This window comes from Anguilla anguilla, chromosome 1 (genome assembly GCF_013347855.1).
Source record: "Anguilla anguilla isolate fAngAng1 chromosome 1, fAngAng1.pri, whole genome shotgun sequence".
Classification (NCBI taxonomy): domain Eukaryota; kingdom Metazoa; phylum Chordata; class Actinopteri; order Anguilliformes; family Anguillidae; genus Anguilla; species Anguilla anguilla.
The window spans coordinates 37,046,685-37,060,863 of record NC_049201.1 but is presented as its reverse complement, the minus strand read 5'-3'; the positions used below and the strand labels follow the sequence as shown (position 1 = coordinate 37,060,863).

The 14,179-nt window shown below is 37.5% G+C and overlaps 1 protein-coding gene across 1 annotated transcript in view; it reads right to left on the bottom strand.

Annotated features, from left to right (window-relative positions):
• The window catches only part of LOC118223068 (xanthine dehydrogenase/oxidase-like), a 333,979-nt gene that overhangs the window by 248,045 nt on the left and 71,755 nt on the right, over positions 1–14,179 (bottom strand). The window contains 2 exon segments of the mRNA XM_035409186.1: positions 10,135–10,276; positions 10,620–10,706. Of these exon segments, the coding sequence (XP_035265077.1) occupies positions 10,135–10,276; positions 10,620–10,706 (229 nt within the window).

Below are 14,179 nucleotides of genomic sequence, written 5' to 3'. Positions count from 1 at the left end.
GGTATCTCAATCAACCGTTCGAAGAAGACTTAGAGAGCAGCAATATAGAGGCTATACCACAATATGCAAACCACTCATCAGTAGTAAGAATCGGAAGACGAGATTACAATTTGCAAGGAAGTACAGAGATGAGCCACAAAAGTTCTGGAACAAAGTTTTATGGACTGATGAGACCAAGATTAACCTCTACCAAAGTGATGGAAAGGCCAAAGTGTGGAGAAAGAAGGGATCTGCTCATGATCCAAAACATATAAGCTCATCTGTGAAGCACGGTGGAGGAAGTGTCATGGCTTGGGCTTGCATGGCTGCTTCTGGAGTGGGCTCACTAATCTTTATTGATGATGTAACTCATGATGGTAGCAGCAGGATGAATTCAGAAGTCTACAAAAACATTCTGTCTGCCAACTTACGGAGAAATGCGTCCAAACTAATTGGGAGGAACTTCATCATGCAGCAAGACAATGACCCAAAACACACTGCCAACACAACAAAGGACTTCATTAGGGAGAAAAAGTGGAAGGTTTTAGACTGGCCAAGTCAATCACCAGGCCTTAACCCAATTGAGCATGCATTTCACATCCTGAAGAGGAGATTGAAGGGAAAAACCCCCCGAAACAAACAACAACTTTAAGAGGCTGCAGTAAAAGCCTGGAAAAGCATCACAAAAGAAGAATGCAACAGTTTGGTGATGTCAATGGGTCGCAGTATTGATGCAGTTATATTAAGTGTTATTTGCTTTCATTTACTTAAATACTCTCCTTTCCAATACTTTTGCTCACCTAAAAATTGGGTGGTCTGATACCAAAGGTGCTATGTTCTAAGTAGTTCAACACATCTAGGTGTAAATACCAAGAAATAAAAGCTGAAATTCTGAACTCTTGTCTCATGTTCATCTTTTTATCTCAACCCCAAATGTATTCAGTGTATTGCAAAAACAAAGGAATTGGCCTCGCTGTTCCAATACTTCTGGAGGGGACTGTAAATCAGGAACTGCATGAACTCCACCACCACCCCTACCTGATGGACACTGATGTCAATTATAAACTTAAAAAATAATTTTATAATTAAAAAAATAGCTCCTCATCTTCATTATGAACTACTGTATACCACGAACTCCTAACTAAATAACTTTTGTTTGTTAATACTTTTTCTCCCCTCATTGTTGTACCCATACTTCACCTTTATGCTTGATTTGCATACACTTGGATAATTTAAATAAAACATCAAAAAGCTTCCCTGGGTGGAATACATCTTCGACTATTATTGCTCTTACTCAAACTTCCCCAAGTTGTATTTTTGGGAAGACAAGCTCCTGCACATGAGCTGGCAGTGGCGTCAGACGTATAAATTGCATATGTCAGCAACGATTACAGCATCAATTTATGCACCAGTAACAACCTGATTTGATAAAGATTATGAAATTAGATATTACAAAACTATTTTCTTGAAATAAAGGTCACAACTCAATTTGAATGGCAAAACCTGCTATGGGCCTCTTTTTAGATGAGTCTGAAACAAAAAGCTGAAAAAATTCTACGTTTCATTTATGAATTATAGCAGTTTTGTTATATATAGGCTACAGGAAAATGTATCGAGGCATATCACAGAAACACTGAGAAAAGCACTAAAATGTGCATGACAAAACAGAAAATAGAATGGACTTACTTAAAGAGATACAAAGTTTGGTCATAATGAATATAGCACATTTCACATTTCTCTTTGGAGAGACTTTTTTCTTATTCAAAGTAGGGGTGGGCGATATGGCAAAAATATCATATCATGATTTTTTTCAGGCATGATCACAATCCACAATATTATCACGATTCTTTTCATGTTGGTTTTTAAGACTATTTTGCAAGTTAATGAACAGTGCAATCAAACTAATATCCCTATTTAAGAAAATATTGCCCTTCAAGGAAACAAAACCTAAAAGAAAAAGAATAACAGAGACCATTTGGGCCAAAGTACCAGATTTTAATCAAGTGCAATTCTGCAAAGTATTAAGTTTGTACCGCTACCGCTAGCCTCTAGCTGCGTGGATGTGCCTGAAGCACTCACGTGAGATCCCCTGATTATTTGGCTTTCCACATGCTCTTTGGGGTGCTTTCTCTTGAGGTGATTAAAAAGGTTCGTCGTGTTGCCATCCCATGTGCGAACATTTTCTTTGCAAACTTTGCAAATAACGTTGTTTTGCGCCGTGTCAGTTTTGGAAACCCCAAACCAGTTCTGTATCACAAACATCAAATTTATTTTAGGGACCATGCAACTCCTCATGTTGTCAAATAAAAAAGGGGGAGGAAAATAAATCCAAGGCGCTAAGTACTGTTTACTATTATTGGTTTATTGGTAAAATGGTAAAATGGACTGCATTTATACAGCGCTTTACAATTGATGCCTCTCATTCGCCAGAGCAGTTAGAGGTTAGGTGTCTTGCTCAAAAACACTTCGACACGCCCAGGGTGGGGTTCGAACCGGCAACCCTCCGACTGCCAGACAATCGCTGTTACCTCCTGAGCTATGTCGCCCCTTATTGGTGTGTCTGTTACGGGAGGTGCAACAGGGACTAGCGAATAGTGTGATTTTAGGTTTGGCTGAGAAAACAACCTTGGATGCCGTGTATGAGCAATGTCAGTGCAACTGATAGAATGTGCAGTTTCACTGTAGCCCGATACTCCCGATCTCTCTGGAAAGGCAGATCGTGGAGACATTTTAATCAATCACAATCTAACATTGTCATATCGCCTACCCCTAATTCAAAGTCTCAGTTTCAGAGAAAACCTGAAAATATATTGGTGCGATTATCTCTGAGTTCTAACCCTATCATTTCCATCACTACAGTGTTTGTCAAAATGTTCCGCCATTATGATTTTTTTCAAAAACACATTTTTTGCTTCTTCAACAAAGTTGATCCAATATGACAGAGTCTGGCGTAAACTTTTTTTTCCGATGCTGCAAACCATTTGTCCATGACATGTCAATCAATTTTTATAGGCATGACCATTTTTACTAAACAGCTGTGACTCATGAACATGTCCAATCCTCACCAAATTTGGTATCTACTGCACGTGCAGTACTTGATTCTGAGGATGTGTGCACATTTTGGGGCCTCCCTGCCAATAGATGCCGCTATAACAAGCAAATAAATTGAAATGCCTGTAACAGATTAATCAATGAAGCTTAAATTTAGTGTACAATATCTCAGTGAAGGTCTCCAGCAGTGAGTCATATCTTAAAAACATGGCTGTCATCAGCCAATCAGATATCAGTAGCCATTTGACAGGCTTAGCAATGGCTAATTACCATGAACGTGCTGAGCATGTTGACCTCTCAACTTAGTACTACTATGTAAAAATTTGGATCAGTCAGCCATTAGGGGGCATGCTATAGCAAATATGTATGTTTACTAAAAGTACGTCTTTGGCTACGGTAAATGGAAAATCATATCATTTACATCAGTAGACCCTACTTCTTGAGCTTAACAACTTTGCCTCAAGAAACACCATCGGCAACCATTATGATTTTCCACCATTTAGAATTTTACGAAAAGCATACTTTCTGCTTCTTTTTCTACAAAGTTGATTTTACACAGAGCGTAACCTAAGCTTTGCCTACCGTAACTGGGGAAAAAAGTTATTAATATTTATTTTGATGCTGCAAAACATCTGATCATGACATTTCAATCAGTTGTTTTAGGCATGGGCATTTGGGTGGCACGGTGGTGCAGTGGGTAGCACTGTTGCCTCACAGCAAGAAGATCGGAGTTCGAATCTCGACTTGGGGCCTTTCCACGCGGAGTTTGCATGTTCTCCCCATGTCACAATGACCAGAAACTCAGCCCTTCAGAAAATTAACTTCTGTACCTACACCTCATGTAAACAGACAGAATTCACAAACCAGTTTACACATCCACACAATAAAGCCCCAAATTTAAGGGATTTTATGTTTGTTCCTTCTTTTTCCTGCCAATTATATCACCACAAATACTCCAGTACCACAATCAATAATTCTCTGCACTGGGAATTTAGCTGCATTTTTGTAAAATCTTAGCGGCCACCATCTTGGTTCTATGTGGATTGAAAGCTAGCTTGCTTGCTAACTAATAATTGCCCAAAAATAAAAAATGTTGCTTTTACAGCTACGTAACCTTGTAAATCGTTAACCGAAACATGATGTAGCCAGCTACATAGCCATGTTTGTTTCATTTATACAGCTGGCTGGCTACTTAGCAACACAGCTTCATTAAACCAGCTGCATGGCTAGCTAGCTTGCTAATTTCAGCTCAGTTCAGTTAAAGTGAAAAATGAAGTGTTTCCTTTATGCTTTTTGCTAACATTACTGAAGAGTAGTGGCTAGTTATCTAGCACGGCCATATATGGCATTAATGATGGACTGGAGGGCTAACTAGCCACCTGCTTAACTAGACTAGTAGCTACCTAGTTCACTATTCTATGGATGTTTACAACAGCCCACTGGCTAGAAACCTCCTGTGCTGTTAACATATAATCTGAAGAAAAATATGTTTTCAAGGTACAAAAATGTTAAAATAGACAATATTGGCTATCTTTGCTTACTTAAACAAGCAGTATTCCAAAGTGCTACACAATGTTTTCTAAATTATAAGTGCCTTGGCCCTGTGTTCTCATCTTACCATCTGAAGAGAATGTTATCATTCAAACTTCATACAGCACATAAAAATGAAAGGGGGAACTGATGAAAAAAAATTATGGCTTGGATTATTTACTTTTATCCCTTTGTTAACTATAAGTTGAAGGTTTCATTACTGAAAAATATTTCTTTATAAGTAAACTTTACCATGGCAATGAGGAGACAAAAAGACATATTTTGAATCTAGCTTGTGATTTAGCTACAACTTCAACTGAAAGCATTGTGTTACCTTTTCCAGTCTTTTCCCCGAGTCCTAGCCGTAGTATTGAAATAACGTTTACAGGGGAACCTTCTTTTGACAGCTCCAGGACCAAAGTACCAAAAGTAGAATCTATAACGTTAGGCAACACTGATAATGTTGTTATACTTGGGAAGACATAACTTCAGTAACGTGGATTTAACTACCTTACCCATGATGAAGCGAAACTCGCCAACAAGTGATTAGCCATCTAGCTAGCTACCTAAAATCCAATGTATAACATGTCTAATTTTGCAATAGCGTTTTATAAGTCAGCTTAATTGAAAATTTTCTTATCATCGCATTCACTTACGCATTCACTCTGTGGTAGCAGTAAAGGCGCTGCACCTAACAAAACGTCGTCAAAGATTTTTTGTAATTTCTTGGAAAATACTATTATTATTGAGGACTTCTGGGCATAGCTAAACCATATGTTTGCTGATAGACCTATCTGACATCGTTTTCTCGAGCAAAACAGAAGCAGATAGTAGGCTAAATCAATGACCGTTCTGTCTCGGTCTCTATAAGCACAGATAAAATTTCATCATTGCTATGTAAGTATTGCTGCTCAAAATATTTTGGTTATATACGTTATTTTTGAAATTGTCTTTAAATAGGTTAGTAGTATTATATAATGTGGATATTTCACACTGTAACGCAAGCATTTGTTAGTAGTGAAAAGTTTCCCAAACTATAGTGTTGGCAAGTCAGTTAAGACATCTACTTCGTGCATGACAAGTAATTCTTCCAACAATTGTTTCCAGACAGATTATTTCACTTTTAATTCACTTTATCTTAATTCCAGTGGGTCAGAAGTTTACATACACTAAGTTGACTGTGCCTTTAAACAGCTTGGAAAATTCCAGAAAACAATGTCATAGCTTTAGAAACTTCTGATAGGATAATTGACATTATTTGAGTTAATTGTGTACCTGTGGATGTATTTTAAGGCCTACCTTCAAACTAAGTGCCTGATTGCTTGACATCATGGGAAAATCAAATGAAATCAGCCAAGACCTCAGAAAGAAAATTGTGGACCTCCACAAGTCTGCTGTCCTTGGGAGCAATTTCCAAACGCCTGAAGGTACCAAGTTCGTCTGTACAAACAATAGTACGCAAGTATAAACACCATGGGACCATGCAGCCGTCACACCACTCAGGAAGGAGACGCTTTCAGTCTCCTAGAGATGAACGTGCTTTGGTGCGAAAAGTGCAAATCAATCCCAGAACAACAGCAAAGGACTTGGAGGGAACAGGTACAAAATTATCTATATCCACAGTAAAACGAGTCCTATATCAACATAACCTGAAAGGCTGCTCAGCAAGGAAGAAGCCACTACTCCAAAACTGCCATAAAAAAAGCCAGTTTGCAACTGCACATGGAGACAAAGATCTTACTTTTTGGAGAAATTTCCTCTGGTCTGATGAAACAAAAATTGAACTGTTTGGCAATAATGACCATCGTTATGTTTGGACGAAAAAGGGTGAGGCTTGCAAGCCGAAGAACACCATCCCAACCATAAAGCACGGGGGTGGCAGCATCATGTTGTGGGGATGCTTTGCTGCAGGAAGGACTGGTGCACTTCATAAGGAAAATTATGTGAAGCAACATCTCAAGACATCAGCCAGGAAGTTAAAGCTTGGTCGCAAATGGTTCTTCCAAATGGACGATGACCAAAAGCATACTTCCAAAGTTGTGGAAAAATGGCTCAAGGACAACAAAGTCAAAGTATTGGAGTGGCCATCACAAAGTCCTGACCTCAATTAATGTGGGCAGAACTTAAAAAGTGTGTGCGAGCAAGGAGGCCTACAAACCTGACTCAGTTACACCAGTTCTGTCAGGAAGAATGGGCCAAAATTCCATAAACTTGATGTTTGAAGCTTGTGGAAGGCTACCCGAAATGTTTGACCCAAGTTAAACAATTTAAAAGCAATGCTACCAAATACAAACAGAGTGTATGTAAACTTCTGACCCACTGGGAATGTGATGAAAGAAATAAAAGCTGAAAAAAATAATTCTCTCTACTATTATTCTGACATTTCACATTCTTAAAGGAGTAACATGGTGGCTGAATGTGACACTTGCCATTTGTCTTTAGGCAACAACAATACATAATTTTACATAATGCATCATTTTTTTATTATTCAGTCATTTAAATGTATTTTAAAACATATTTTTCTGAGCCTAAATTTCCCACTATAAAAGTTCACCTGAACCGTCTCGGCGTGGTAATGAGAACTGTCAGTTAGCTATGATCGACAGAACATAGCTTCCTCCATGATACGCGCTCATCTTGGGAGACTAAATTTTCACCAGCTAGCTAACTTAGTTTATCAGGTATCGATAGCTAAGGACGTTGACATATCCAATAATAATTTTTGCTAGCTAGCTAGCCAAGTTAAGATAAAACCACAACTATAACGTCCTTATGAAAGCAAATTAGCTAGCTAATGTTATCGATAACATTACATTATGAAAGCAAACTACATAGCTAGCTAGCTAACGTTAGCTAGCTAGCTAGCTATAAATGAATATAACCAACCAGAGATAGTCTAATAGTCCTTAAAAGGCACTCTAATAAGTGAACCTAACGTTAGTCAAATATTTGCATTGTCTTGCCTGTAAGGCAGCGGTAAAAAATATGGGTCACAAGTTATCCATGGGTCCCCAAATATGATTTAGAATGAGCTAGCAAAGCAATCTGACTGACAGTAGGGAGGGCAAAACGGAGCTTTAGAATGTCGCCAACTGTGTATGCACGTGAACTCGACAGTACATTTCTCACAGAAAAGGTAGTTTGTCGCCTTTTTTTTTTTTAGTTTATTACAGTGGTGATAAAAGTGACAATAATTAAGTGGTGCTGTGCTGTTAGCCTTTACTGATCACCGTACAAGGTTAATGTGAAGTAGTTAGCACAATCGGACAGCACTAACCCATAAAAATGTACTTTGAATGATACTTGCTCATTCGAACAGTAAATCTGAAAAACTTTCGATTATAGTCAGCGGCACCAAAATTTTCTTTCACACCCTCAATAAATGGCAAAAGTCCCAGCAGAAGATTGAATTAAACCTTTTAAAGTTATATATTTTCTGAAACGTTATCGATTCCGCTTGGCCACAGTGAGTGAAACTAGGCGATCTTAGTGTATAGTTTCTATGTAAATTACGTCAGAAGGATTCAGCCTTGTTGTTTGCTACCTAAACTTCACAGCACACTTGTAGCAGGACGGTGTGTACAGTCATATTTCTTTACGGGGCATGGAAAGGGAAGTGGTTACTGTACTTGTGACGCACTAAGTCGATAACATTCTCAACCGGGTGAAAATAGGACGATAAATTTTAAATTTTAAATTTATGCTATGTAAAAGTTGTGTAAGTCGCTCTGGATAAGAGCGTCTGCTAAATGCCTGTAATGTAATGTAATGTAAAAAATGCATATTTCTCCAAAAATAAAGAACGGACTTATCTAATACTTTACTCGTCATGTTTCTTCAATGCCTCTTGTGCAAACAGAACATAAAACCGAGAAAGTGTGAAAACCACCATGTTACTCCTTTAAAACAAAGTTGTGATCCTAACTGACCTAAGACAGGGAATGTTTACTAGGATTAAATGTCAGGAATTGTGAAAAACTGAGTTTAAATGGATTTGGCTAAGGTGTATGTAAACTTTCAGCTTCAACTGTATCTATTAAAAATGTGACTGACTTGTACTTGAAATGTGCAATGTCATCATCATAATGTGGATTGTATTGACCTATATTGTGATCTTCAAATTTGTAATGTACTGTAAGATTTGATAAATTTGGTCTTAACTAATTTTTTTTCACTTCTTACTAGATAATGATTTAACCTGAAAAAATAGGACAATATGTGGGGAAGATGCCAAGAATTTCCATGAAAATATTTCTTATAAATTACATGGTCCTTTGTATTGTGAGCAGGAACTTTGTATTTTGAAGATCGGTGATGTTTGTGAAATGTGTGGTATCCATGTAATATTGTAACTTTTATATTAGCTGTTTTAGATTAAATATGAGTTTGAACTTAATTATTGGATAATTAGATGATTGCTTACAGGTGTGTTTTAGGCTTCCACAGATACCATTGATACACCCTGAAGGTGTACTTCAAAACATGTTGGTGATTTTCAAAAGGATATATCATTTTAATTGCATGGATAGAAGTGTGTGACTTAGATTTTTACACTGCAAAAACATTCACACCCAACTTTACCAAAACACTGATAAATGAGGCCGACTGAGTACAACTATACATTGAAATTCATTATTTCTGTTCAGACATTTTCAGCTGTACTGGATGCTTATGGTGCACTGACTAAAGTGAATGCCATCTGTGGTCAGCATAATAGCCATAACATGCATTGCATTCAAAGGATCAAGAACACAGTACAATCACTTGCCTTGAAAGTACAATAGCCTTGAGGTTCTAGACAGAATCTGGGGCATGCCTTTCAATGAACTCAGTCCACAAAAGCAGAACACAGATGGCTTAATTCTGTTTGGTAGTAAAGGCCAATCTTTCTTGCTTTGACTCTACATCAATGCTTTGTACATATCTGCCAGGCACCCATAAGTTACCACAGCCAGAAGTGACATCCAGGCTAGTAACAGCAACAACAATTTTCTGGATAGATTTATTTGGAAATACAGTTACGTTTAATGGACAAAATAACAATTGGACAGCTACAGATTATTCTCTTGAAAACTCATAATTATATGCTGCAGTAAAATAAACTTTTATTTCACATATGCATTTTCATTTCTATATGTACGCTATCTAGTCTTTGTATAGTATCAGTTCATTACTTAATACAAGTAAGAGTTCAGAAGATGTTTGTGGGCTTTTTCTTTGTGTTTATGTGTTGAAGTTGATATTGTTGAGGGGAATAATGGTGGGGGACTGCATCTGCATTGCGGTAAATTATAAACTGTTGATGGGGGTTTGGCGATTAGTGCCCGTCCACTAACGTCTTTGGTATAGTGCAACACTGGGAAACATAATAATAATGAAAGAATTGTCATGCAATTCTTATATTTTCTAAATTTTCTAAATTCACTTTTTGATTTACCACTACAGCCCTATGCACAAGATTGCATATTTGAATTTTTTTCACTTATAAAAATTTACTTAAATATGTTTGGTATATTTTAAGTGTAGCAATACAATTTAACTGTCAAAAGATATTTTCTTAGGCAAATGCCTCACCGACTTCTGTGTTGCCAACCACTAACTTGGCTGTGGGGTATTGTGCCTTGAGCTCCAGGAGTTCAGAGAGGGAAGTCGGCTGAATCCACAGGACTCTTTCCCCTTTGAACCGCAGCTGTCTCAGAGGTTTCTTCTCCAAAGTCTGTGCAGCAGAGAATATTATTAGAGTGACAATCATCCAGTAACCAACCAACTTATATTATTTTCTTTAAAACATCAATTTATACTCAATTTGAAAAGATGTTGCAAATTAGGTTGCAAAATGAAAAGACACACGGCCAATATCAATGTCAGTGACTCCTATATGACAGGAGGATTTACAGACATTATTCTGTGACTGTAAAAGGAATATACAATGCTGTGCAAATCGATATTTCAATGATCACAAATACACACCGCATGCCTCGATCCTCACCCTCTGAAACAGTCAGTGTGTATCTGAATTATACAGTAAATGTAATGCCTTCAGCAACCATCAATGTTACCATTAGTTCTGGAGGGAATATTAGCTCTTGTGTTGGGTCCAGAGGCATGAATTCAGATGGGTCATACAGCTGTGAAATGGAATGCCCCTGCCAAAATAAGTCAGAAAAATTAAAAATGAACAATTTAGGGATTTTTTAAAAAGAAAAATCCCCATTAAAAAAAGATAAATGTTCAGGTAATTCCCTCAGACAATTCCCTTAATTCAATTCCCATATCTAAAATCATCAGTGCCTTCTGAATAAAATAATTAATTAATTAATAAAAAAAACCATTCAAATAAAAAATCTCCACTGCTTCCTGTCATTTGCATGGACTATTTTCATTACGAAGATACTGTGAGTAGCTGTGGCTGCCTATACAGTGGAAAGCTACAAGTCTAGATTGTAAAATGCCATAAAATAGCTGGCAACAATAAAAGTTGAGAACTAAAAAAAGGTAAAGCAGACCCTTATTTTGTAGATGATGAAATAAATAAGCCATACATGCACAAACCATAATAACCCCACCACCATGTTTCATAAATGAGGTACTATCACTTGTGGACTGTCACTGATGTTAACAGAGGCTGAGTCTTATAAAGGGATTAAAAAATAAATAATAAAAAACATAAATATAAATGGTCCATAAGTGTAGCAAGAGTGCATTTCAATAAGCACTGAAACTCATTTCTCCTAGTCTGTGACTAGCTAGCTAGTTAACCAATAAGCAATAAATCATTTCATGTCAGAGACTTTAATTTTAGAATGCTTTGTAAATCAGCAAGTTAGGAAAGTACAGTCATGGTAGAAAGAAAGTACACCCTCCTTCAATTCTATGTTTTTATTTATCAGGGCCTAAATAACAATTGTGTGGTCCTCACCAACTTCTATATACAAAAAAAAAACCTCAGGTGACAACAACAACAAAAAAACACAACAGATTTCAATATGTAGTCATTGTTTTCCAAAAGTAAAGCAATATTCAGAAACCAGGTGGGAAAAAATAAGTACACCCTATAATTCAGTAACATGTAGAACCACCTTTAGCAACGTTTTCTGTAGGAGTTTATCAGTCTCTCACATCGTTTAGGAGAAATTTTGGCCCACTTTTCTTTACAACATTGCTTCAGTTCCTTGATGTTTGAGGGCATTCGTTTATGCGCAGCTCTCTTAAGATCCCACCACAGCATCTCAATGGGGTTGAGGTCTGGACTTTGACTTGGCCATTCCAACACCTTGATTTTTTCTTCTTTAACCATTCAGATGTCGATTTGCTGGTGTGCTTGGGATCATTGGGCCTCATTCACCAACCGTTCTTAAGAAGAATTTTCTTAAAACCCACTTACGCAGCTTTTACGAAGATTCTGACATTCACCAATGTTTTCTTATTTGGGATTTGTTCTTAGGTAAGAACAGAATCTACGCACACTCAAGAGCACACTTACGCACATTTGAGTACTGACATGTTTGTGCAAAATAACTGGTTATTGCGTTTTCTTCAATTCTACAGTTGTATGATATTATAGGATTTAAATTACAATAATATTTTTATCATTTATAATATTTTTTAATAATAATTTTCATTATTTTACAAAGCATTAAGGTGCCAGGTTCTGCCTCAGAGGTGGTTGCCTCAGCGGGAGTAAATGATAAAAATCAAACCATTGTAGTGACCTTTTATTTTGGGGGGTTTCAATTATGCAACGTTTGGTTTATACTGAAAAAGCAAATGTTTAAATTTTGAATACAAACTAAGCACTTAAGTAACACTTTTTAAACACATGGACATGTTGAAGAAGAGAACATCACTAAGGGGGTGACACCAAAATGACTGGCAATACATTTTTTGTGCAGTGTTTTGTGCAGTGGCGGGTTTACTCCGATGCAGTTTACTGCCGGTTGATTTAATTAGCGGTATTAATGTGACGAGAAGCGCTTTGTCGTTTGAATGCATAACACGCAATTCCTTGTGCCCACTCCCACCAGTATTTTTTTTTAATTTTTTGCCTCAGATTTGACTTCAAACCATTTTTTTACTTCATCAGTTGTGCGCCCTTCTCCGGATGCATCGTTCACTGAACAAGTAATATCATCCCATGCATTTTTTTTTGTGTTATTTTATATCCACTACTGACACTACTAAATATGACAGGTCGTTTGCTGTTCACTTCCCGCAGCAAAACCTCCACTTCAGAACTATGGAAGTTTTTCTTACGTTTGGAGTCCGGTGCTCCACCATCTTTAGATTTTCGTTCGGGCATTATTGACTTTGTTCGCTCTCAAATTTTCTTTTCGATTTATGTGTGTGCACACGGCCCTGCAGTATCATGCCCTTTTATGGGGATTGGCAGGGCGTTTACCTATGCTAATTAGGAACAACTGGCACGTGCTTTACACTTACGAGGACAATGAGATTCATTATTTTAAGAACACGTGTGAACAATTCTGCGGTTTAAGAACACATCGTGAATCTGACGTAGACTTTTCTTAGGAATTTTCAAACAAATTTAAGAAAAAACTTAGGAAGATATTGGTGAATGAGGCCCATTGTCCTGTTGCATGACCCAATTTTGGCCCAGCTTGAGCTGCTGGACAGATGGCCTCACATTTGTCTCAAGAATATTCTGGTATAAAGTGGCGTTCATCATTGTCTCAATGACAGAAAGTTTCCCAGGTCCTGTGGCTGCAAAACAAGCCCAAATCATCACCCCTCCACCACCATGCTTGACAGTTGATATGAGGTGTTTGTGGTAATACACTGTTTGGTTTTCACCAAACATGGCGCTGTGCATGATGACCAAACATCTCATCAGTCCAAAGGATACTGTTCCAGAACTTTTATGGTTTGTTCAGGTGCAATTTTGCAAACCAAAGTCGTGCTGCCATATTCTTTTTGGAGAGAAGGGGCTTTTTCCTAGCCACCCTTCCATGAAAGCCATACTTGTTCAGTCTTTTTCTAATTGTGCTATCATGAACATAAACATTTAATGTGCTTACAAAGGCCTGTAGGTCATGTGATGTAGCTGTTGGGTTTTTCTTTATATCTCTGACCATTAAACGAGCTGATCTTGGACTGAATTTGCTGGGACGCCCACTCCTGGGAAAATTGGCAACTGTCTTGAAGGCTCTCCATTTGTAAACAATCCTTCTCACTGTAGAATGGTGAATTTTAAATTGTTTGGAGATGGCTTTATAACCCTTCCCAGTTTGATGAGCAGCAACAATTGCTGAGGTCATGGCTGATGTCCTTTTTTCTTGGCACCACGTAGACACACACCTGAGTACTCCAGAACACCAAACTGCCAGAAGTTATGCTTTTATAGAGGTAGTCACACTTCTTGATGATTGAGTAATCTTGTGCATTCGATTAGTAACACCTGGCTGCTAATTACTCTCTTAATGATTGTGGAAGTAGGAAGGGGGTACTTATTTTTTCCCACCTGGATTCTGAATGTTGGTTTACTTTGGGAAACAATGACTACATATTGAAATCTGTTGTGTTTTTTTGTTGTCATCTGAGGTTATTTTTTTGTTTATAGAAGTTGGTAAGGACCACACAATTGTTATTTAGGCCCTGATAA